Source organism: Conger conger, chromosome 6 (assembly GCF_963514075.1).
Source record: "Conger conger chromosome 6, fConCon1.1, whole genome shotgun sequence".
Classification (NCBI taxonomy): domain Eukaryota; kingdom Metazoa; phylum Chordata; class Actinopteri; order Anguilliformes; family Congridae; genus Conger; species Conger conger.
This window is the reverse complement of record NC_083765.1, coordinates 42989985-43013797: the sequence shown is the minus strand read 5'-3', so window position 1 is coordinate 43013797 and position 23813 is coordinate 42989985. Positions and strand designations below refer to the sequence as shown.

The window sequence follows — 23813 nt, the reverse complement described above, 5'->3', positions numbered from 1 at the left end:
CTCAACCCCATTGAAAACTTGTGAGGTGACATTAAAAATGCAGTTTCTGAAGCAAAACCCAAAAAAGTTCACAGGAACTGTGGAATGTAGTTCATTCATCCTGGGCTGAAATACCTGTTTCTAGGTGCCAGAAGTTGGTTGACTCGATGGAACGCAAATGCGCAGCAGTTATCAAAAACAATTATGCAACTGAATATTAGTTCAGTAATTTAAAGTGAAGTTAAGTCTTTTAAAATTTCTTCAGTTTATACAGTTTGAAGAGAAAAATGTTGCCACTGCCATTTTTTTCCTTTTCTTTGCTTCCTGTAAAAGAATAACGCAGACTTGATAAAATTGGTTAATGCTTTGATTTGGAATTAAATGTGTAATTTCCACTACATTTGAAATATTTAACTAAAATCTATTAAAAAAATATTTTATATTTTCAAATATTTTTTTTAACGCACTGCTATTTATTTTAACACAACTGTTACGCCGGGACGGGCGTCACTGTGAGACCGACTACGCAGTTGGCACATCTAAACGAAAGTAAAATACTACATTTACAACTCCTTCAGTAGCATACACTACCCCGGGGAAGAAAAACTCATCTTTTAAGGAGTTAACATTTCACGCAGTTATAGGTGAGTGGATTGAAGCGGGTGATTTTAGCTAAAATGTTGAGGGGCATCTAAATGAAGCAAATCGCCTTGTACTGTAAGTGTGGTTCTGGCTTTTTAAAAAATCAGCGGTCTGGCAGGAGGGTTCGTGCTGGGTTATGCCGTCCCGAGTTAGGCTACCAGGAAGCAACTATATTTTTATATGGGCCTAAAGTAGACCATATACATTTTTATATTTTTTATATTATGTTATAACGGACAGTTATTGAAAACTTTGTAATTGAACGGAAAGTTTAATCAAATGATTTAATGTAAGGCTTTTGTTGAAAACAATACGGAGAAGTTAACATTTTCAGGTGAATATTCTCAGGTGAACTGCGCGTGTTGAAAATAATATGTGAAATTCAAACGATCGTCATGCAATCAATAGCTTTTATAGCCTCAGAATTCAGTGAAAGTAACGTTAGCCGAATTAAAATGTAAAATGCAGTTATTTCGACTACAGCACACAGTAACCTGCTAATGTGTTCGGTGCGCCGGTCCCTATTTACAGTTTTTTCCGATTGGTTACACACTAAAATCGAATGCTTAGACATAAGCATCCAAAACTTTTGTAACCATGCCTTAAACAAGGGCACCAAAAGTACAAACACATTTTCTGCTTTGCACTTTGTTTGCAATTCTGAAGACCCTAACAGAAGGCGGGATCCATAAACCATCCACCCCATCCCTTACAATACTATGTCATTATTTTTGGTTCTGTGAGTTTACAGTAACATATTGTATTGAGTACTTGGACTGTAATTCTACTTTTCTTGCAATGAAAAAAAAAAAAAAGCTGTAGATATTTTTCTGTGAAGGCTTTCTATTTTTGTGCTCAGTGAAATGTGTGTAGATCTTTCACAGAAGCCTATATGAGGAAATTTAAAAGGTATTCAAAGTACTAAAGACAGCAGTGTTTTGTGTGAAGTACATCAGTGTGTTGTTGCTACTTTGAAAGAGTAATTGAAATTGTGCATGTGTGTATCATTTTGTTGCAAAAATGCCATTTTGAAAAAGGATTGTTAGGTTTTGATTGAAAAATGTCATTTTGCGGGCGGCACGGATGGTGCAGTGGGTAGCACTGCCGCCTCACAGCAAGGAGGTCCTGGGTTGGAATCCTCTCTCTGTGTGGAGTTTGCATGTTCTTCCTGTGTTTGCATGGGTTTCCTCCCACAGTCCAAAGACTTGCAGGTTAGGCTGATTGGAGAGTCTAAATTGTTCGTAGGTATGAGTGTGTGAGTGGATGGTGTGTGTTGAACTGGCGACCTGTCCAGGGTGTATTCCTGCATTTCGCCCAATGGATGCTGGAGGCTCCAGCTCCCCGGTAACCCTGTTCAGGGTAAGCGGGTTAGGATAATGAATGAATGAATGAATGAATTTCATTTTGCCGTAGAAGTGAGATGTTTATCTCCAAGTGTTGTGTCTTATTTGGCTTTTGTTTAGAGTTTTGAGCCAAATTCCGGAACAAGTGTGCAAGTAATCGGAAAAAACTGTAATCTATAAAGAGAAACTTTTGATTTTTTTCAGATGCCAGCCGTGTGTGATGGCTGTCGGTGTCATTTCCTTCATTCTCGTCTTGTTGCTCGGTAAGTACTGTTGGCCTTCTAAACTGTGGGATTTCTAAACTGTTCTTCAGGGAAGGCAAAGTTATTGTGCCTTATTTTTAAGACATGATAATCGTGGAATTGTCAGTCAAAATAATATGCGCTATATTCATGATGCACCTCTATGTTGAGGGAACATACACTCAGTGAGCACTTTATTAGGTATTTATTCGACGTTTTAGACTTCTACTGCTCTAGCCTATCCACTTAGAGGTATGATGTGTTATGTGTTCAGAGATGCTCTTCTGCATACCACTGTTGTAATGTGTGGTTATTTGCATTGCTGTCACCTTCTTGTCAGCTTTGACCAGTCTGGTCATTCTCCTCTGACGTCTCTCATTTACAAGACGTTAGTATCTGCAGAACTGCTGCTCACTGGATTTCTTTAGTTTTTTGCACCATTCTTTGCAAATTCTAGAGACTAGTGTGCGTAAAAATCCCTGAAGATCAGCAGTTTCTGAGATTTCTGACTACTATATTCATTAGAATTCTGTACATTTTAACAAATTGATATGAAAATTACAATAGGTACGAATTCTGTGTTAAAACATAGTTACAAGACCAATGTAAATCCCTTCCGATCATTGAAAAAAACCTCACTGACACTCACCCTTTGCCTGTGTTCATAGTCCTTAAGTTCGGGTTTCAAAATTGTATAAATGTACAATAATTCATGCTCATTGGTTGGAAATTGGTTCTAATTGCCAAAGCCAATGGCGTTTCAACATCAGCGCATTTACAGAGAAGGGGTGGGATAAACAGTGTTGTGATTTGAAGGTGTTTGTTGCTGCTATTCCTCTCTTGACCGTTAGAAGCTCAAAATGACCTATTGTACCTTTAAACTAAAATGTAATTAATTTGAAACAATGATGCAGTCAGTTTTTCAATGGCTATACATATATAACACATACATTTAAATTTACTCAGCACTTTTCACACACTTGCATGCACACACACACACACACACACACACAAATTAAATGGGAACCACTGTAAAGTCAATGGGGTGTCTGACAGAACCAGCTCTCACCCATGTTGAAATTAGTCATCCAATCTGTGATTGCTTGCCTGTCTTGAGGATTTCCCCCATATTACTGCTCATACAGAAATACTTGTCTCTCTCCCCCACCCTCTCGCTCTCTCTCTCTCCCCCTTCACTCCCCCCTCTCTCTCTCTCTCTCTCCCCCCCTCTCTCTCTCTCCCTACCCCCTCTCTCTCTCTCCCTCCCCCTCTCTCTCTCTCAGTCATTCCATCAGTCTCTCCTCCAGTGCTCTCAGCTACAGAGTCATCCCTTTCCATTGTTAAAGGGAGGTTTGGAGACTCTGTCACTCTCCCCTGTGATGGCTCTGCACGCCATCTCCCTGACGATCAGCTGGACGTCCTGTGGAAGACTGACCAGAACACAGTGGCTCACTACTCTGGTGGGAAACTTGTTGTTGTAGGCTCTCACTTCAGTGGTAGAGTTACGTTCCCCAAAGAGAGGATTCTGCGTCGAGACTTCTCCATCGATATCGGCTCCATTAAGTCCAGCGATGAGGACAAATACGAGTGCGTGGTGAATAATGTTTATCTCAAGGATGTGCAACTCAAAGTTTTACGTAAGTCAGCTGCAATTTTTGTTTCATGTTTGACTGAAAGAATATCAGTGAACAAAACAAAAAATATGAGTAAATTAAATCAGCTGTTCTGTATTTTTCTCCTTTCTCTCCTCCCTTATACTCACCTCCCATCTCTCTCCCATCTTTCTCTCTCTCTCTCTCTCTCTCTCACCCCTCTCTCTCTCTCACGCTCTCCTGCTCTCTCTCGGTTCTCAATGTTTCAATTGGCAGGAAATACACTTCGTAAATATTGCCATGGCAACAAGAAACATACAAAATAGTAATGAACTGTTCTTTCTCTCTCTCTCTTTCTCTCTCTCTCTCTCTCTTGCAGCACCCCACTTTTCTAGGCCTCTCTCTGTTGCTGTTAACGACTCGGTGACTTTGCCCTGCTATGGTGGTGTTAACAAATATGAGCCTGACAAACTCTTTGTTAAGTGGGAAAGAGGAGGTGACCCGGTGCTGAAGATCAACTCAGAGGGGCTCACCTATGGCCCAAAGTACGAGGGAAGGGCCTTTGTGTCTCCTGACTGGAAAGATGGCAACTTTTCTTTGTTCTTGAGCGTTACGGGTCTGTGTGACTCAGGAGTTTATCAGTGCAACACCGACCAGAAGCACAATGTAACTTCAGTCCTTCTGGACCTTAAAGGTAATATATCTATTCAAGCTTGTTATTTAACTTTTTTTTGCAGGCTGCAACCACATTTTTGAAAATAATTTGATAACTCGTTAGTGTGATTGATAAACAGACTGCTTTTGGGATTACTATTTGGGCTCTGATAAGTGTAATTAATATTATGTTTTCTGTCCTCAGATTATGAACACTTCAAATCAGTCAGTCTCAGCCTTGGGGAGCCTTTCTCCCTCAGTCTACCTGAAGAACCAGTGAATGTGATCTTCTCTAAGGGTGGAACATTCCCCAAAGTGTCACTGTGTTCCATGGACACGGAGCTTAGATGTGAACCAAAGTACAAGAACAGGATGGAATGGAAGAGCAACACTCTCACGATGCTGAATGTGACATCAGACGATGTGGGAACTTACACAGTGATCTTCTCAGAGAACTGTGTGATCAGCCGTGCATACAAAGTCAACATAATACCTTCAGTTAATAGTCAAGCATATGTATTCAACTTAAAATCTGCTTTATTAATATGTCTTCCCATTTTAATTTTACTAGCAGCAGGAGTGGTAGGAGTATATATAAGGAAAAGAAAGCAAACAATCTACATTTGTGGCTCTTTCCTGAGCTGCTGGCAGAGGAACAAAGATGACTCACCACCGCAAGAGAAGAACCCAGAATCAGCCAGGACATCAGATGCTACAGGACAAAAACAGTCTCCGGAGTCAATTCAACTGCTAAAGAGAGCTGAACAGGAGCAGTGTAACTAGTAACCACCTACTTCCCCTCTTCACCTCTGACGCAACTTAAAGGGACACCTCCTGCCTTTATGAAAATGGAGGACCTGCTATTTCATGTGCCAGCCTTAAATCCAAAGTGTGAAAATACTTCAGATTCTGCACCAATAAAACGTGCCGGAAATCTCGACAAAACCGCTGCAGTATACAAGATGTGCAGCCTCACCGTTTAGTACATGTAGTAGAGGCAGAAACACTGGGGGTTTTCAAGACCAGGCTAGATATGGTGTTAGATTCTATTTAGCTTTTAGGCAATCTATGCTGTAGGTATGCTGAGGGGTAGGAAAAGGCAAGCCCTGCTGGGCTGAATGGCCGGTTCTCGCCATGCCCTTATGTTATGTTAAGTCATGTTATGTGGTGACATTGGCTGAGGCGGTACGAGCAGTTGTGTGGCAATCAGAGGGTTGCTACCCTGAGTGCGTTGAAGTGTCCCTGAGCAATATACCTAACCCCTAAATGCTCCTGAGGAGCTGGTTGGTGCCTTGCGTGGCAGCCAATTGCCGTTGGTGTGTGAATGTGGGTATGAAAGGGTGAATGAGAAGCATCAATTGTACTGCGCTTTGGATAAAGGTGCAATATAAATGCCAAGCATGTATCATTTCGCATGTTGTGCTATGAAATACATGGACGGTACATTCAACCTTGGTACACATTTACAAAGCTGGTAGCGTTAGCATAGTGGCTGAGGTACATTAATGGGACCTGGAAGGTTAGTGTTTCAAGCCCTGTTGTAGCCATGATAACACTAGCACAGTTGTCGGGCCCTTGAGCAAGGCCCTTAACCCCCGCATTGCTTTGAGTCTAATCAACTGTATGTCACTTTGGGTAAAAGCATCAGCTAAATAACTAATATAATGTACTTCCAAAGATCACTCGCCCACAATTCTCTATAACTCTACAATAGCAAGAAGGTTCCGGGATCCCCCACAGTCCAACATGCAGGATAGGTTCATTGGAGAGTCTAAATTGCCCCGAGGTATGAGTGATGTGTAAGTGAATATAGTGAGCACCCTGGCAACCTGTCCAGAGTGTATTCCTGCCACTCTCCCAGAGAGGAAAAGGGCCCTTAAAACATTGCTGAAAAGGCCAGTTTCAGACAGTCGATAGGTTGAGGATGACGGTCGTTTCAGTAGACAGCACTTCAGTGACTTCAAAGTTATGGAGTCTCTATCCAGTGCAGAGTGAGTAGCCTTAACTCCAGATGGGTGAACGACTTGTTCCCCAGAATTGTTTATCACAATGTTTGTGTCTTAAAAGTCACGTTTTACAGACGAGAGTATTTAATGAGACACACACAGGGAAGAACATTGGTGCTTTGTTGCAAGATTTCTGTGTAGATATCATAGTCTGTAGAAAAACATGGACCAAGTGCCTGTATGGACCAAAATATGGACCAAGTGCCTGTATGGACCAATATATGGACCAAGTGCCTGTATGGACCAAAATATGGACCAAGTGCCTCTATGGACCAAAATATGGACCAAAATATGGACCAAGTGCCATCACCCACTGACTAACCATGGCCTTCTGAAAAGTGCAGAGCTCCACTCTGTGTGTGAGAGAGTTACGTAATCTGTCCCTGATCCCTATTGGGGCCAAATTCATTTCAGCCTGTCATAAGCTGAGGGACAGTGAGTGACCACCCACAATAAAAACGTGTACATACTTATTGTTTATAATCTTTTGGTTGTTGTTATTATTGTTGTTATATGTGGTTAAATGTACCATAATAATGAGTATTTTCTTATTATTGTATTAATACTATTTATATGTATGCTTTGTACATATGAATTGTATTTCATGCGGTTAAAGCATGAAAGAGAGAGGTTTTAATGCCATTGTTATGTGTATTTGAATGTCGCAAATGTGTACTATATTGACGTGTACAAACCTTGATGTGTACTATATTGTACTTTGCTTTGGATAAAAGCGTCTGTAAAATAATATTTAAGGTAATGTAAATGAGGCAGTGTGATGGTGTGGGGCGGCATCTCCATTACTGGAAAAATGAGGCTTGTCATTATCTTATTTATTTCATCTCAGCAATCTTAATGCAGAGAGATATCGAGATGAGATTCTGCAACCAGTGGCAGTCCCATATCTCCACAGTCTGGGACCGAACTCCATCCTCCAAGATGACAACGCTTGCCCCCACAGAGCGGGGTTTATCAGAGACTACCTCCAGAATTCGGGAGTAGAGAGAATGGAGGACCTGCAAACAGTCCTGACCTCAACCCAATTGAACACTTCTGGGATCAGCTGGGGCGTGCTGTTCGTGCTAGAGTGACCAACACACCCATGTTTCCTTACTTGCGACAAATCCTGGTTGAGGAGTGGTATACCATCCCACAGCAGTGTGGGACCAGGCTGGTGACCAGCATGAGGAGGAGGTGCCAGGCTGTTGTGGCTGTGTATGGTTCTTCCACACGCTACTGAGGCTCCTGACTGTTTGTTCAATGAATAAATTGTAAAATTGCCAATATGTCTTGTTTCTTCCTTGTTACTGATAGACTTAAATCATCCAATCCACCAGACAACACCAAACGAGTCAATAGCAACAGCAGAATAAGCTGTTTGGCATTGGCAGAGAAGATTTGGAAAATTTTACATGAGCACTACCCACATACTCAGCTGTGCTGCTCATCCCACAAATGCATGTTCCTTACAAATGGGGCACCATTTTAAAGGGAAATAAACAGGCTTTCCAACAATATAAAATTTATTGCCACATTGTTACAACAGAGAAATAATCTACAAAACACAAATTTCCTTACTTTTTGTTTGATGTTCACTTGAAGAGATTATGTTGCCATATGCCGTAGAAATGTTGCCAGCTGCTGAAATGGGTGTTTCAACAAGACGCAAACACACGAGTAAACGTGCAACGTCTTGGTTCCAGACAAAAAGGATTGAGGTAATGGAGAGGCCAGCTCAATCCTCCAACCTCAACCCCATTGAAAACTTGTGAGGTGACATTAAAAATGCAGTTTCTGAAGCAAAACCCAAAAATTCACAGGAACTGTGGAATGTAGTTAATTCATCCTGGGCTAAAATACCTGTTTCTAGGTGCCAGAAGTTGGTTGACTCGATGGAACGCAAATGCGCAGCAGTTATCAAAAACAATGGTTATGCAACTGAATATACAGTGCATCCGGAAAGTATTCACAGCGCTTCACTTTTCCCACATTTTGTTATGTTACAGCCTTATTCCCAAATGGAATAAATTCTTTTTTTTTCCTCAATTCTACACACAACACCCCATAATGACAACATGAAAGATGTTTATTTTATTTTTTTGCTCATTTATTAAAAATAAAAAACTAAGAAATCGCATGTACAGAAGTATTCACAGCCTTTGCTCAATACTTTGTTGATGCACCTTTGGCAGCAATTACAGACTCAAGTCTTTTTGAATATGATGCCACAAGCTTGGCACACCTATCTTTGGGCAGTTTCGCCCATTCCTCTTTGCAGCACCTCTCAAGCTCCATCAGGTTGGATGGGGAGCGTCAGTGCACAGCCATTTTCAGATCTCTCCAGAGATGTTCAATTGGATTCAAGTCTGGGCCACTCAAGGACATTGACAAAGTTGTCCTGAAGCCACTCCTTTGATATCTTGTCTGTGTGCTTAGGGTCGTTGTCCTGCTGAAAGATGAACCGTCGCCCCAGTCAGAGGTCAAGAGTGCTCTGGAGCAGGTTTTCATCCAGGATGTCTCTTCACATTTACATTTTTACAGCGACTTACAAGTGCATAGGTTCTACCATAAGTCAGAGCATCACATCCAGAAACTAGCAAAATACACAGGAAATGCTGTTCTAAACATAGTTGTCATCAGAAGTTTTTTTTTTTTTTTTTTTTTGGGGGGGGGGGGGTTAGACAAGGATAGGGATATCAGAAAGGAGGGGCAGGGGAAATCAGGAGGGAGGACTAAGGTAGAGTTTGAAAAGGTGGGTTTTGAGTCTGCGTCGAAATAGGGGGAGGGATTCTGCTGTTCTGACAGTGGTAGGCAGGTCATTCCACCACTGAGGAACCAGAACGGAAAACAGGCGTGAACGTGCAGCTCGACCGCCAGGTGCACGTAGAGAGGGAACCGTAAGGCGACCAGAGCTGGCAGACCGGAGTGGTCTAGCTGGGGAGTAGGGAGTGATCAGGGATTGTATGTAAGGTGGGGCAGTCCCCTTAGCAGCCTGAAATGCCAACACTAGGGCCTTGAAACGGATGCGTGCGGCAATGGGAAGCCAGTGGAGGCCAATGAGAAGCGGGGTGACATGAGCCGACCTGGGCTGATTGGTGATCAGGCGGGCTGCAGCATTCTGGACCAGCTGGAGGGGCTTGATGGCACACGCTGGGAGACCGGCTAGGAGGGAGTTGCAGTAATCCAGGCGGGAAATGACGAGCGCCTGGACTAGGAGCTGGGTGGCTTTCTCAGTCAGGAGATGACGGATACGGCGTATATTATACAGAAAGAACCTGCAGGTTCTGGCAGTGGAGGATACTTGTGGAGCCAGGGTGAGGCAGTTATCAAGAGTCACCCCTAGATTCTTTGCCGTACGGGAGGAGGAAACTACAAAGTCCTCAATAGTCAATGAGAGGTCGATTGACGAAGAGGACTTAGCAGGGATGTAGAGAAGCTCAGTTTTGGCAAGGTTGAGCTTCAGGTGATGGGAAGTCATCCACGCAGAGATATCAGCCAAGCAGGCAGAGATCTGTGTGGTGATTTGGGTGTCGGGGGGGAAGGAAATGAAGAGTTGGGTGTCATCAGCGTAGGAGTGATAAGAAAAGCCGTGGGAAGAGATAACAGAACCAAGAGACATGGTGTATAGCGAGAAGAGGAGAGGCCCAAGAACCGAGCCCTGCGGGACTCCAGTTCGTAGGGGTTGAGGGTCGGAGACTGCGCCCCTCCAAGTCACCTGGTAGGAGCGACCAGAGAGGTAGGAGAAAAACCAAGCAAGTGCAGAACCTGTGCCACCCATCCCAGACAGCGATGAGAGCAGAATCTCATGGTTGACTGTATCGAAGGCGGCTGACAGGTCGAGGAAGATGAGGACAGAGGAGAGGGATTTTGCTTTAGCAGAGTGGAGTGCCTCAGTGACCGCGAGCAGGGCGGTTTCAGTGGAGTGGCCACTCTTGAAGCCAGACTGGTTGGGGTCATGGAGATTGTTCTGGAGAAGATAAGTGGACAGTTGGGAGCAGACCGCCCGTTCCAGGGTTTTAGCGAGATAGGGAAGAAGAGAGACAGGCCGGTAGTTGTTCAGGGCAGAGGGGTCAAGAGTAGTAACTCTGGCCCTCTTCAGGGAAGAGGGCATGGTGCCGGAAGAGAGGGAGGTGTTGATTAGAGAGGAGAGAAAAGGGAGAATGTCCTCAGATATAGATTACATTGCTGCATTCATCTTTCCCTCAATCCTGACTAGTCTCCCAGTTCCTGCCGCTGAAAAACATCCCCACAGCATGATGCTGCCACCACCATGCTTCACTGTAGGGATGGTATTGGCAAGGTCATGAGTGGTGCCTGGTTTCCTCAAAACATGACGCCTGGCATTCACGCCAAAGAGTTCAATCTTTGTCTCATCAGACCAGAGAATTTTGAGGTCATGTTTGTCACGTAGCGGCGATGGGGCTGTAAATCTTTGCCGGGGGAAAAAGTTCTAAAACAGGGAAAGCCAATGCCCAGCGGGATCGGAATAATGATAAAGAAAAGCGCTGTCGGGAGCTGGCTAAAAGTCACGGAGGTCTCTGCTTACACTGAAGAGAATTGCCACCCCACTCCTCCCTGCCCTGCTCACAGCCCTGTGCTTTCAAACCAGACCAGGAGACCAGGAGTCTGAGAGTCCTTCAGGTGCCTTTTGGCAAACTCCAGGTGGGCTGCCATGTGCCTTTTACTAAGGAGTGGCTTCCGTCTGGCCACTGTACCATACAGGCCTGATTGGTGGATTGCTGCAGAGATGGTTGTCCTTCTGGAAGGTTCTCCTCTCTCCACAGAGGAATGCTGGAGCTCTTACAGAGTGACCATTGGGACCTTCAAAGCAGCAGAATTTTTTCTGTACCCTTCCCCAGATTTGTCTCGGCGGTCTACAGACAATTCCTTTGACTTCATGCTTGGTTTGTGCTCTGACATGCACTGTCAACTGTGGGACCTTATATAGACAGGTGCGTGCCTTTCCAAATCATGTCCAATCAACTGAATTTACCACAGGTGGACTCCAATTGAGCTGTAGAAACATCTCAAGGTTGATCAGTGGAAACAGGATGCACCTGAGCTCAATTTTGAGCTTCATGGCAAAGGCTGTGAATACTTATGTACATGTGATTTCTTAGTTTTTTATTTTCAATAAATTTGCAAAAATTTCAAAAAGACTTCTTTCATGTTGTTATTATGGGGTGTTGTATGTAGAATTTTGAGGAAAAAAATGAATTTATTCCATTTTGGAATAAGTGTCACGTTTCAGGTCTGTCTCGCCATGTTTTATGTTTATTTATGTTTATTTATGTTGTCTTAGTCACGTAGTGTCTTATCATGTATTATGTTGTCTAGGTTCGTCATGTTGTTTAGTTATGTCTCGTTACGATTTATTTTCTTGTCATGTCTAGTTATGTTTTCGTACGATTATATTACCTGGTTATGTTGAGTGATTATCGTCTTAGTTTCGCTTTGTGTTATGTTTTGATGCATGTTTATTGTTACGTTAACTGGTCGTTGTTATGCATACACTTTTACATGTTTTTCCGCAAACCTTGCGTTCCGCCTTTTCTCTCTCTCTCTCTCTCTCTCTCTCTCTCTCTCTCTCTCTCTCTCTTTCTGTCATTCACTCCCTAAGTGTTTCCATTTGTCTATTTACTAAAACTACTAACGCTAGATCAGGATTGGGTAGAGACTAACAAACTAATCATGTGTTCATGTTACCTTACGTTTCTCGTGCATGTCATTTACTAATTTACTAATGCTAGGGCAGGATAGGTTTATTACTAACGATTACTAATCTCCTTGTTAAACTTGTCATCCATCGCACCTGTTTTCCATTTCCTTGCTACGCTCTAACTAATTGTCTGCACCTGTCTACACCCGCATTTATAGCCCAGTCGCGCTACTGTTCACTGCGAAATTGTCTGCCTCTAGTCTAACTACGCAACTCTTGAGCATTACTACTGTTTGTGTACACGTTACGATCCAAGCTTGTTATCGGCCATCGTCCATTGATTTCTGTTTTGTTGACCACTGTTTGTTTTTTGACTGCGTCCTCGCCTACCGTTTTTGTACTTTTGCCCCGCTGATTGTTTCATGGTTTCGACTACCGCTTCGCCCACGACTACGCCTCTGCCTGCCGTCCGCCTGTTCATCTGCCCCGCTGACGCTCTCCTGCTACCGGACCTCCCTGCACGTCTACCGACTACGAGATTGCCTCTTCCCTCGGCACCGTGCTTTTTGTTTGTTTTATATTTGTTTGGCTGGATCTTCGTGTATGGACTTTGCTTGTGTTGACTACGCTCCTGGGACTCGTCCCGAATAAAGCCCTAACGGGACTTTATTTAACTATTGTTTCTGAGTCGTGCATTTTGGGTCCAACCCCCACGCACCCTTCTCAATAAGGCCGTAACATAACAAAATGTGGGGAAAGTGAAGCGCTGTGAATACTTTCCGGATGCACTGTTAATTCAATAATTTAAAGTGAAGTTAAATCTTTTAAAATTTCTTCAGTTAATGCAGTTTGAAGAGAAATGTCACTTTTTTCCTTTGCTTCCTGTAAATGAATAACGCAGACTTGATAAAATTACATTACATTACATTATTGGCATTTGGCAGACGTTCTTATCCAGAGCGACGTACAAAGTGCATACCCATAACCAGGGGTAAGTGCGCTGAAAGACCCTAGAGGGAAGTACATTTAAATTATTATTATTATTTTTTTTTTTTTGTCAACAAATATACAAACTAACAAACAACAAAGCAAAAGTGACCAAACTTAACTATCCAAATACTGCTTACCTAGCCAACTAAAAATACCGAAACACTACGTAAATCACAAAGACAACAATTAAGGTTCACAGGGAAGTAGGGAGGGATGGGGAGAAGTGCTGCTTGAAGAGGTGCGTCTTCAGTTTGCGCTTGAAGGTGGGGAGAGATTCTACAGTTCTGACCTCAACGGGGAGTTCGTTCCACCACCAGAACAGACAGTTGTCGTGAGCGTGAGGTGGAGGTTCGGAGAGGGGGAGGTGCCAAGCGGCCTGTGGAGGCGAACGAAAATTGGCTAATGCTTTGATTTGGAATTGAATGTGTAATGTTTCCACTACATTTGAAATATTGAACTAAAAGCTATTAAAAAATATTTTCACTTCATTAACTTTTTGTTAACGTACTGCTATTTATTTTAACACAACTCTATAAAGGCGTGAACCGCAATGAATATGCGCATTTACTGTGAGATTTACCGAATTTACCGCGTTACTGTGAGACACTGCGCAGCTGCTTTGGTTCAAGTAGGGACATCTAAACGAAAGTAAAATATTACAGTTACAACTGCTTCAGTAGCATACACTACCCCGGGGAAGAAAAACTCATCTTTAACATTTCACGTAGTTATAGGTGAGTGGATTGACGCGGGTGATTTTAGCTAAAATGTGGAGGAGCATCTAAATGAAGCAAATCGCCTTGTACTGTAAGTGTGGTTCTGGCTTTTTTTAAAATCAGCGGTCTGGCAGGAGGGTTCGTGCTGGTTTATGGCGTCCCGAGTTAGGCTACCACGAAGCAACTATGTTTTTATATGGGCCTAAATTAGACGATTTTAACATATTATATTAGATTATAACGGACAGTTATTGAAAACTGTGTAATTGAACGGAAAGTTTAATCCAATGATTTAATCTTAGGCTAATTAGTACTTTTGTGGAAAACAATACGGGTAATATTTGCAGGCGAATATTCTCAGGTGAACTGCGCGTGTCGAAAATAATGTGAAATTCGAACGAACGTCATGCAATCAATGGCCTTTATAGCCTCAGAATTCAGTGAAAGTAACGTTAGCCTAATTAAAATGTAAAATGCAGTTATTTCGACTACAGCACACAGTAACCTGCTAATGTGTTGCGTGCGCCGGTCCCTATTTACAGACTAAAATCGAATGCTTAGACATAAGCATCCAAAACATTAACGTTTGTAACCATGCCTTAAACAAGGGCACAAAAAGTACAACACATTTTCTCTTCTTGCTAAACACTACACACTGTTTCTTGCATTAGACACTTCGGTCATGAATGAAATATCTTGCAATCATTGGGAAAACGCACCTGAACGTCCAGTCCAACCTGAGTCGCTACACAGTAGCATCCATAATATGGACATTGAGACTGGAGAACAGGTATGTCTTCAACTTTCTATAGTATACTGTACCTATGTAATTGTTGCACATCATTCTGCATCACAGCACAATACAATATAGTCCGAAAATATTAGGTCTGTGCTCCTCAGTGAACAAAAAAATAGGGATAGTGCTGTGAAGTACATGTAATAGAGTTTTGTTACTGTGTTACGACCTCCTGAGGGTGGAAGGCAACGTCTGTTCACCCATGAATAGGAACTGCGAGAGCAAATGATCGCAGATCACAGAACATTCTGTAATATGAACCGTGTCAGTATATCCACACTCTGCCGCATATCGCGTCAACACCGACTTACAAATGAAACCGCTTTACTGGGTTCCATTTCAGAGAAACTGCGTTAGATGAAAGTCTCACTGTACTATACTCTAATACAGTAATGGGAGTAGATTGTGTCCTTTTGACACTGCATAGATACATTCAGGCAAAGCCGCATGTGACCTAGGCAGGCGCCATTTTGGGGGGCATATTGGCCTTGGTGCCTGGCCAGGGATGACACTGCTTGTGATGTGGCCAGACCCTAACAGAAGGCGGGATCCATAAACCATCCACCCCATCCCTTACAATACTATGTCATTATTTTTGGTTCTGTGAGTTTACAGTAACATATTGTATTGATTACTGGACTGTAATTCTACTTTTCTTTGTGTTGGGTTGTTGTAAAAACTTGCAATGAAAGAAAAAAAAACCTGTATATATTTTTCTGTGAAGGCTTTCTATTTTTGTGCTCAGTGAAATGTGAGTAGATCGTTCACAGAAGCCTATATGTGGAAATGTAAAAGGTATTCAAAGTACTATAGACAGCAGTGTTTTGTGTAAAGTACATCAGTGTGTTGTTGCTGCTTTGAAAGAGTAATTCAAATGGTGCATGTGTGTATCATTTTGTTGCAAAAATTGTTAGGTTTTGATAGAAAAATTTCATTTTGCAGGCGGCACGGATGGTGCAGTGGGTAGCACTGCCGCCTCACAGCAAGGAGGTCCTGGGTTGGAATCCCCGTCGGCCGGGGTCTCTCTTTGTGGAGTTTGCATGTTCTCCCTGTGTTTGCATGGGTTTCCTCCCACAGTCCAAAGACTTGCAGGTTAGGCTGATTGGAGAGTCTAAATTGCCCATAGGTATGAGTGTGTGAGTGAATGGTGTGTGTGCCCTGCGATGGACTGGCGACCTGTCCAGGGTGTATTCCTGCCTTTCGCCCAATGGATGCTGGGATAGGCTCCAGCTCCCCTGTGTCCCTATTCAGGATAAGCGGGTTAGGAGAATGAATGAATGAATGAATGAATGAATGAATGAATTTTGCCGTAGAAGTGAGATGATAATCTCCAAGTGTTATGTCTTATTTGGCTTTTGTTTAGAGTTTTGAGCCAAATTCCGGAACAAGTGTGCAAGTAATCGGAAAAAACTGTAATCTATAAAGCGAAACTTTTGATTTTTTTCAGATGCCAGCCGTGTGTGATGGCTGTCGGTGTCATTTCCTTCATTCTCGTCTTGTTGCTCGGTAAGTACTGTTGGCCTTCTAAACTGTGGGATTTCTAACTGTTCTTCAGCAAAGGCAAAGTTATTGTGCCTTATTTTTAAGACATGCTAACTGTGGAATTGTCAGTCAAAATAATAGGCACTATATTCATGATGCACCTCTATGTTGAGGGAACATACACTCAATGAGCACTTTATTAGGTATTTATTCAACGTTTTAGACTTCTACTGCTCTAGCCTATCCACTTAGAGGTATGATGTGTTATGTGTTCAGATATGCTCTTCTGCATACCACTGTTGTAATGTGTGGTTATTTGCATTGCTGTCACCTTGTCAGCTTTGACCAGTCTGGTCATTCTCCTCTGACGTCTCTCATTTACAAGACGTTAGTGTCTGCAGAACTGCTGCTCACTGGATTTCTTTAGTTTTTTGCACCATTCCTTGCAAATTCTAGAGACTAGTGTGCGTAAAAATCCCTGAAGATCAGCAGTTTCTGAGATTTCTGACTACTATATTCATTAGAATTCTGTACATTTTAACAAATTGATATGAAAAGTACAATAGGTACGATTTCTGTGTTAAAACATAGTTACAAGACCAATGTAAATCCCTTCCGATCATTGAAAAAAACCTCACTGACACTCACCCTTTGCCTGTGTTTATAGTCCTTAAGTTCGGGTTTCAAAATATAAAGTCGGCGCCCCGACACTCTGTACCAAAAGATTGTATAAATGTACAATAATTCATGCTCATTGGTTGGAAATTGGTTCTAATTGCCAAAGCCAATGGCGTTTCAACATCAGCGCATTTACAGAGAAGGGGTGGGATAAACAGTGTTGTGATTTGAAGGTGTTTGTTGCTGCTATTCCTCTCTTGACCGTTAGAAGCTCAAAATGACCTATTGTACCTTTAAATTAAAATGTAATTACAGTTTTTTACAATCGTTTTCACTCTTGTCTCAATACCATGTCCACTTTTTCAAAACACTTAACACATTCACCATATCATTAGACTATGTGAACTAAACTGTGGATATTTTTGCATTGCTTTCATACTAAAGGCATTCAATCACCACTTCTTCCAAAATTCATGAATACCTCTCTCAGTCAGTGTTCACTACCAGCAAATGTTTGTACAAATACAGCAAATTTTGCAGACATTTAGATACTCTGTTCAAAACAGTTAACTTTCAGTTCAAAACCCAATACAATTCTGATCATTGTGGAAGGAAATATGCTGCATTTTGGCAGAAAAATGAAACTATATGCTTGAAATACGTAAGACAGATCATTCTGATTTGAGCAGAAAGTTTATTCAGTTTATTCATTTTTTTTGTTTGCAGCCTTGTTACCATCTATACAAAAGTGATCATACTTGCATTGAAATGTGCATGTATATAGGGTAAATATAGATGTAGTTGTCACTGAAGAGATTTTTCCACTATTACTGCTGTATATGTACTGTTGAAACACCTGGCTGTCATTTCAGTGAACAACCTACCCAGGTGTTTGTTGTTTGTGCCCCGTTACCACATATACAAAAGGGGCCACCTTTGGATTGGCATTTGCATTCTTTAGCCTTGGTGGGCAAAATGGATGCAGCCAGAGGTAGAGGAAGAAGACATCGTGGAAGAGCAAGAACAGTTGTGTCTGGTGAAATCAGAGCCACAGTCATTGATCATGTGGTAAATCATGGTCTGTCCCTGAGGGAATCAGGTTGAGGGTTCAACCAAACTTGCCTAGATCCACAGTCGCTTCAATAGTGAGGATTTTCAGGCAAACCAACAAGTACTATACAGTATTTACAGCATTCTGACTGAAGGAGTTCAATTGATGTGTATATTACAGCAGTACTGGGATTTGAGAAGTCTCCAGAAAAAGCAGATGTATCAGTGCACATTTGTCTTTGACTCACTACAGGACCCAGCGGTTACCTCACACAGTCACCCAGGGGGAAGGGGAAGAATGTTTACACCTCAACAGGAGGATACAATAGTTGGGATGGTCATTGTCAACAACAGCATCAGGCTAAGAGAAATACGCAACAGCATAATCGCAGACAAGAACATATTTCCAAACATTGACAGTGTAAGCACTACAACCATTTCAAGAGTGTTACAGAAACATCAGATCAGGATGAAACAGTTGTACACTGTCCCCTTTGACAGGAACTCTGAGGGTGTCAAGAAACTCAGGTACCAATATGAAGTTTATGAAGGTATCTGTGAAGGTTTAGGACCACCACCCACATGAACACTTCTAGATGCAATGGCTGCTGGGTGTATGACATAACAGTGGAACACATCCAGGGCTGGATAAGGCGCGCAAAAAGATGTTTTCCTCGGTGTATAGCAAGAGATAACATTCGGAGTGATGTTGATGAAAATGTTTAGCCAAATGCAGAGGACAGGATGGATGGGCCAGGCCAACAGTAGACTTCTGATACTGATAGGCAGACAATATATGTGCAAATTACTGTATATAGTGGAAATATTGCTATTTGGTATGTATTTGTTATTGATTGTAATGTATTTTGAGTAATTGATTGTATTGTATTTTCCTTTTCTGAATTACAGTATATTGCACTTTGAGAACAAACCTCAAAATACTGTAAACCCTCTGAAGAATACTGTTGCTTTTGTGATTTGTTTCTTTATCATATATTGTTTTACATTACACAGTAAAAATTGTTATTCTGGGTTTCCAATATAGTAAAACATTCATTCATTTACAGTTTACTGTACATTTCCCACACTCAGTCATGACATCTATTATAAGAGGCAAACCAACAGATCAAAAGTTTCTTTAGCTGCTTGGCTTGAAATATTTGTGGATGCAAAAATAGAGGAAAGGGAAACACATAATATATGTATTTAGCAATGCTCCATGTTGTTTGTGTTTTGCAGTTCATTGAACATTGAGTGACAAAGTAGTCTTATGGGAGAAAGCATATGCTATAGTTATGGCAGCATGAGTCACTTTTGGGTGAAATATTAAGTGTTTTGGTGGTTGAAGTGCATTTTGCACCAAAGGTTAACTGATGTGCTCAAGTGCGTGTTTCAAAAGCACACTGTGTGAAGAGTTGTGGAAAAGTGGACATGGTATTGAGACAAGTGTGAAAACGATTGTAAAAAACTGTAATTTGAAACAATGATGCAGTCAGTTTTTCAGTGGCTATACACATATAACACATACATTTAAATTTACTCAGCACTTTTCACACACTTACATGCACGCACACACACACACACACACACAAATTAAATGGGAACCACTGTAAAGTCAATGGGGTGTCTGACAGAACCAGCTCTCACCCATGTTGAAATTAGTCATCCAATCTGTGATTGCTTGCCTGTCTTGAGTATTTCCCCCATATTACTGCTCATACAGAAATATTTGTCTCTCTCCCCCATCCTCTCGCTCTCTCTCTCCCCCCCTCACTCCCCCCTCTCTCTCTCTCCGTCCCCCCTCTCTCTCTCTCCCCCCTCTCTCTCTCTCAGTCATTCCATCAGTCTCTCCTCCAGTGCTCTCAGCTACAGATTCATCCCTTTCCATTGTTGAAGGGAGGTTTGGAGACTCTGTCACTCTCCCCTGTGATGGCTCTGCACGCCGTCTCCCTGACGATCAGCTGGACGTCCTGTGGAAGACTGACCAGAACACAGTGGCTCACTACTCTGGTGGGGAACTTGTTGTTGTGGGCTCTCACTTCAGTGGTAGAGTTACGTTCCCCAAAGAGAGGATTCTGCGTCGAGACTTCTCCATTGATATCAGCTCCGTTAAGTCCAGCGATGAGGGCAAATACGAGTGCGTGGTGAATAAGGATTATCTCAAGGATGTGCAACTCAAAGTTTTACGTAAGTGAGCTGCAATTTTTGTTTCATGTTTGACTGAAAGAATATCAGTGAACAAAACAAAAAATATGAGTAAATTAAATCAGCTGTATTTTTCTCCTTTCTCTCCTCCTCTATACTCACCTCCCATCTCTCTCCCATCTTTCTCTCTCTCTCCCTCTCTCTCTCACCCCTCTCTCTCTCACGCTCTCCTGCTCTCTCTTGGGTCTCAATGTTTCAATTGGCAGGAAATACACTTTAAATATTGCCATGGCAACAAGAAACATACAAAATAGTAATGAACTGTTCGTTCTCTCTCTCTCTCTCTCTCTCTCTCTCTCTCTCTCTCCCTCTCTCACGCTTGCAGCACCCCGCTTTTCTAGGTCTCTCTCTGTTGCTGTTAACGACTCGGTGACTTTGCCCTGCTATGGTGGTGTTAACAAATATGAGCCAGACAAACTCTTTGTTAAGTGGGAAAGAGGAGGTGACCTGGTGCTGAAGATCAGCTCAGAGGGGCTCACCTATGGCCCAAAGTACGAGGGAAGGGTCTTTGTGTCTCCTGACTGGAAAGATGGCAACTTCTCTTTGTCCTTGAGCGTTACGGGTCTGTGTGACTCAGGAGTTTATCAGTGCTCCACCGACCAGAAGCACAATGTAACTTCAGTCCTTCTGGAACTTAAAGGTAATATATCCATTCAAGCTTGTTATTTAACTTTTTTTTGCAGGCTGCAACCACGTTTTTAAAAATAATTTGATAACTTGTCAGTGTGATTGATAAACAGACTGCTTTTGGGATTACTATTTGGGCTCTGATAAGTGTAATTAATATTATGTTTTCTGTCCTCAGATTATGAACACTTCCAATCAGTCAGTCTCAGCCTTGGGAAGCCTTTCTCCCTCAGTTTACCTGAAAAACCAGTGAAGGTGACTTTCTCTAAGGGTGGAACATTCCCCAAAGTGTCACTGTGTTCCACGGACACGGAGCTTAGATGTGAACCAAAGTACAAGAACAGGATGGAATGGAAGAGCAACACTCTCACGATGCTGAATGTGACATCAGACGATGTGGGAACTTACACAGTGACCTTCTTAGAGAACTGTGTGATCAGCCGTGCATACAAAGTCAACATAATACCTTCAGTTAATAGTCAAACATATGTATTTGACTTAATATCTACTTTATTATTTTTTATTTTACTAGCAGCAGGAGTAGGAGCATATGTATATGTAAGGAAAATCAACATTTGTGGCTCTTTCCTGAGCTGCTGGCAGAGGAACAAAGATGACTCACCACCACTACAGGACAAAAACAGTCTCCGGAGTCAATTCAACTGCTAAAGAGAGCTGAACAGGAGCAGTGTAACAAGTAACCACCTACATCTCCTCTTCACCTCTGATGCAACTTAAAGGGACACCTCCTGCCTTTATGAAAATGGAGGACCTGCTATTTCATGTGTCAGCCTTAAATCCAAAGTGTGAAAATACTTCAGATTCTGCACCAAATAAACCTGCTGGAAATCTCTACAAAACCGCTGCAGTATACAAGATGTGCAGCCTCACCGTTTAGTACATGTAATGGAGGCAGAAACACTGGGGGTTTTCAAGACCAGGCTAGATACGATGTTAGATTCTATTTAGCTTTTAGGCAAACTATGCTGTAGAACCGCTTTGGGGTAGGAAAAGGCAAGCACTGCTGGGCTGAATGGCCGGTTCTCGCTATGCCCTTATGTTATATTAAGTCATGTTATGGGGTGACATTGGCTGAGGCAGTAAGAGCAGTCGTCTGGCAGTCGGAGGGTTGCTACCGTGGGTGTGTTGAAGTGTCCCTGAGCAATACACCTAACCCCTAAATGCTCCTGACGAGCTGGTTGATGCCTTGCATGGCAGCCAATCGCCGTTGGTGTGTGAATGTGGGTATGAATGGGTGAATGAGAAGCATTGATTGTACAGTGCTTTGGATAAAGGCGCAATATAAATGTACAATCAGAGTGAGTGAGTGAGCTACAGTGCAGAGTGAGTAGCCTTAACTCCAGATGGCTGAACGACTTGTTCATCTGGACCAAGTGGACCAAGTGCCTGTTACGTCAGCCACTGACTTACCATCGTCTTCTGAAAAGCTCAGGAAATGAAGGTTGCCGGCACCGCCATATTGTACATTTGGAGCCAGAGACTGCACTATTGACTTTGTAGTTTTACCGCAATTGTACCATTGAGTTTACATTGAAAACGGGTCTGAATGACCTATACTGGAACCTACCGCAGTGGTGCTAGTGAGCCCCGTCTCCCTCGGTCTCTCAGCATGACCAGGAGCATTAAAAAAAGCCACCACAGACACACACACACACACACACGCACGCACACACACACATCATATAAATTGTCCACAGCGTAAACCTTGCCTATCACAAAGCACTGCAAGTGACTGGTTCAGCTAGAGCTGGTAAGAGTGCGGAAGATTGCCTCATTCTCAAACTGGTGGCCCCTCCCAACGTGGCAACAACAGTTCTGAGTGAAGAGGAGAACACCACCACCACCCTACCTGACCAATGATTGCCCCCCTCCAGGCAAAACTGAAGAAGCTGTGTGAGCCACAGTTCATTTAGGGCTTTAATGACAATGGTAATAATAATAATAATGAGTCATTAATTGTTGTACACTCGTCATCTGAAATGGACTGCTATTTCAAACTATTTACAGAGGCCAGGCTGTCCCGGGTGTCCTACGTACTGCCTTTGCCTCCAGATTTCACTGCACATTGCACCTGTATGATGACAAATAAACTTTGATTTGAATTTGAATTGAATGTATAGCCATGATATACTCCTGACAGTCTAGTAAGACTACTAGGTACACAATTTCAGATAATAGCTTAAAGCTACAATAGGTAAGATTTTTGTGTTAAAACATTGTTACAAGACCATTGTAAATCCCTTCCTGTGATTGACGAAAGCTCACTGACATGTTGACTCTACCTCTGCTTGTGTTTATAGTCCTTAAATTCGGGTTTCAAACTATCCAGTTGACGGACCGACACTTGATTTTGCTGACTGGCAAGATGATATACACTGCTGTACATGCATCTAAGCGAAGTTGTCTAATTGTAATATTTTAAAAGTGTGCTATATAAATAAACTTGCCATGCCTAATTTTACTGATTGAATTTTACAATTTCAAGAGACAGCTGAAGTCTTTTGGCACTTAGATTTCTTGCATTTCTCTTCATTGATACTGAATATGCAAAACACACCTTTATTAAACCTGTATAAGAGTCACCTAGCTCAAAGGTTATCTCAAAAACCAACATTTATTACAGATGACAGGTGTTGGACCAAACATTTGACAGCTTCCTCGAACAAGGTCCAGCACGAAGACCCCTGAGCAAGAAGCCCCTGAGTAAGGAGGTCTGGAAATGCAGAGAGTGGGATCCTTTACCCTTGATCTGCATCCTTCTCCACTGGTGGAAAGAGCGGTTTGGTCTACCACTACGGTCCTTCTGGGCAAAGAAGTGACTACCAGCAATGCATACCAGCAGCTATCGTACCCACAGATCGGGGCTTTAGCGCTACTACTGGGGACAGTATTACTGCCCAAATCAGTGTGCTCTGAGCTGATCATGACGATCAGTGAATCTTCCCGGAGAAGCAGTGCTGTCCCTGGCTTTTGAAACTTGGGTGTTAGGGTTTTCAGTGGGGGTCGGGTTTGCCTGGAGATATGAGCTGAAGGCTCATTGCATCACATGCAGTGCAATTGGAACACATTTTGATGCTCTAATGACACTCTAATGAGAGTGTGAATTCAGAGACGAAATCAGACGAGACGAAATCAGAATTTGATTAATCATTTCTTGTGTGGGTTTTTGTAGTCCTTTCTCGTTCATATTC

General features: G+C 42.4%; 2 protein-coding genes across 2 annotated transcripts; both read left to right on the top strand.

The window, feature by feature from the left end:
- Positions 1-512: 512 nt before the first annotated feature.
- Positions 513-7742, top strand: LOC133131642 (uncharacterized). Its single transcript, XM_061247030.1, has 5 exons — positions 513-623; positions 2169-2227; positions 3490-3843; positions 4178-4492; positions 4658-7742. Exons 2-5 carry the CDS (start codon positions 2185-2187, stop codon positions 5233-5235), a joined length of 1290 nt encoding a protein of 429 aa, XP_061103014.1. The 5' UTR covers positions 513-623; positions 2169-2184; the 3' UTR covers positions 5236-7742.
- Positions 7743-13789: 6047 nt separating this feature from the next.
- Positions 13790-23078, top strand: LOC133131313 (cell surface A33 antigen-like). The gene is made up of 5 exons (XM_061246618.1): positions 13790-13841; positions 16067-16125; positions 19603-19956; positions 20300-20614; positions 20780-23078. The coding sequence occupies exons 2-5, from the start codon at positions 16083-16085 to the stop codon at positions 21268-21270; spliced, it is 1203 nt and encodes a 400-aa protein (XP_061102602.1). The 5' UTR covers positions 13790-13841; positions 16067-16082; the 3' UTR covers positions 21271-23078.
- Positions 23079-23813: the final 735 nt, after the last annotated feature.

What these genes read in the sequence shown, in the direction of transcription:
- LOC133131642 (XM_061247030.1), top strand. Translation starts at nt 2,185, where the DNA reads ATGGCTGTCGGTGTCATTTCCTTCATTCTCGTCTTGTTGCTCG. An exon ending in CATTCTCGTCTTGTTGCTCG is followed by an intron (nt 2,228 to 3,489) that starts GTAAGTACTGTT and finishes TCTCTCTCTCAG; the next exon opens with TCATTCCATCAGTCTCTCCT. An exon ending in TGTGCAACTCAAAGTTTTAC is followed by an intron (nt 3,844 to 4,177) that starts GTAAGTCAGCTG and finishes TCTCTCTTGCAG; the next exon opens with CACCCCACTTTTCTAGGCCT.
- LOC133131313 (XM_061246618.1), top strand. Translation starts at nt 16,083, where the DNA reads ATGGCTGTCGGTGTCATTTCCTTCATTCTCGTCTTGTTGCTCG. An exon ending in TGTGCAACTCAAAGTTTTAC is followed by an intron (nt 19,957 to 20,299) that starts GTAAGTGAGCTG and finishes TCACGCTTGCAG; the next exon opens with CACCCCGCTTTTCTAGGTCT. An exon ending in AGTCCTTCTGGAACTTAAAG is followed by an intron (nt 20,615 to 20,779) that starts GTAATATATCCA and finishes TTCTGTCCTCAG; the next exon opens with ATTATGAACACTTCCAATCA.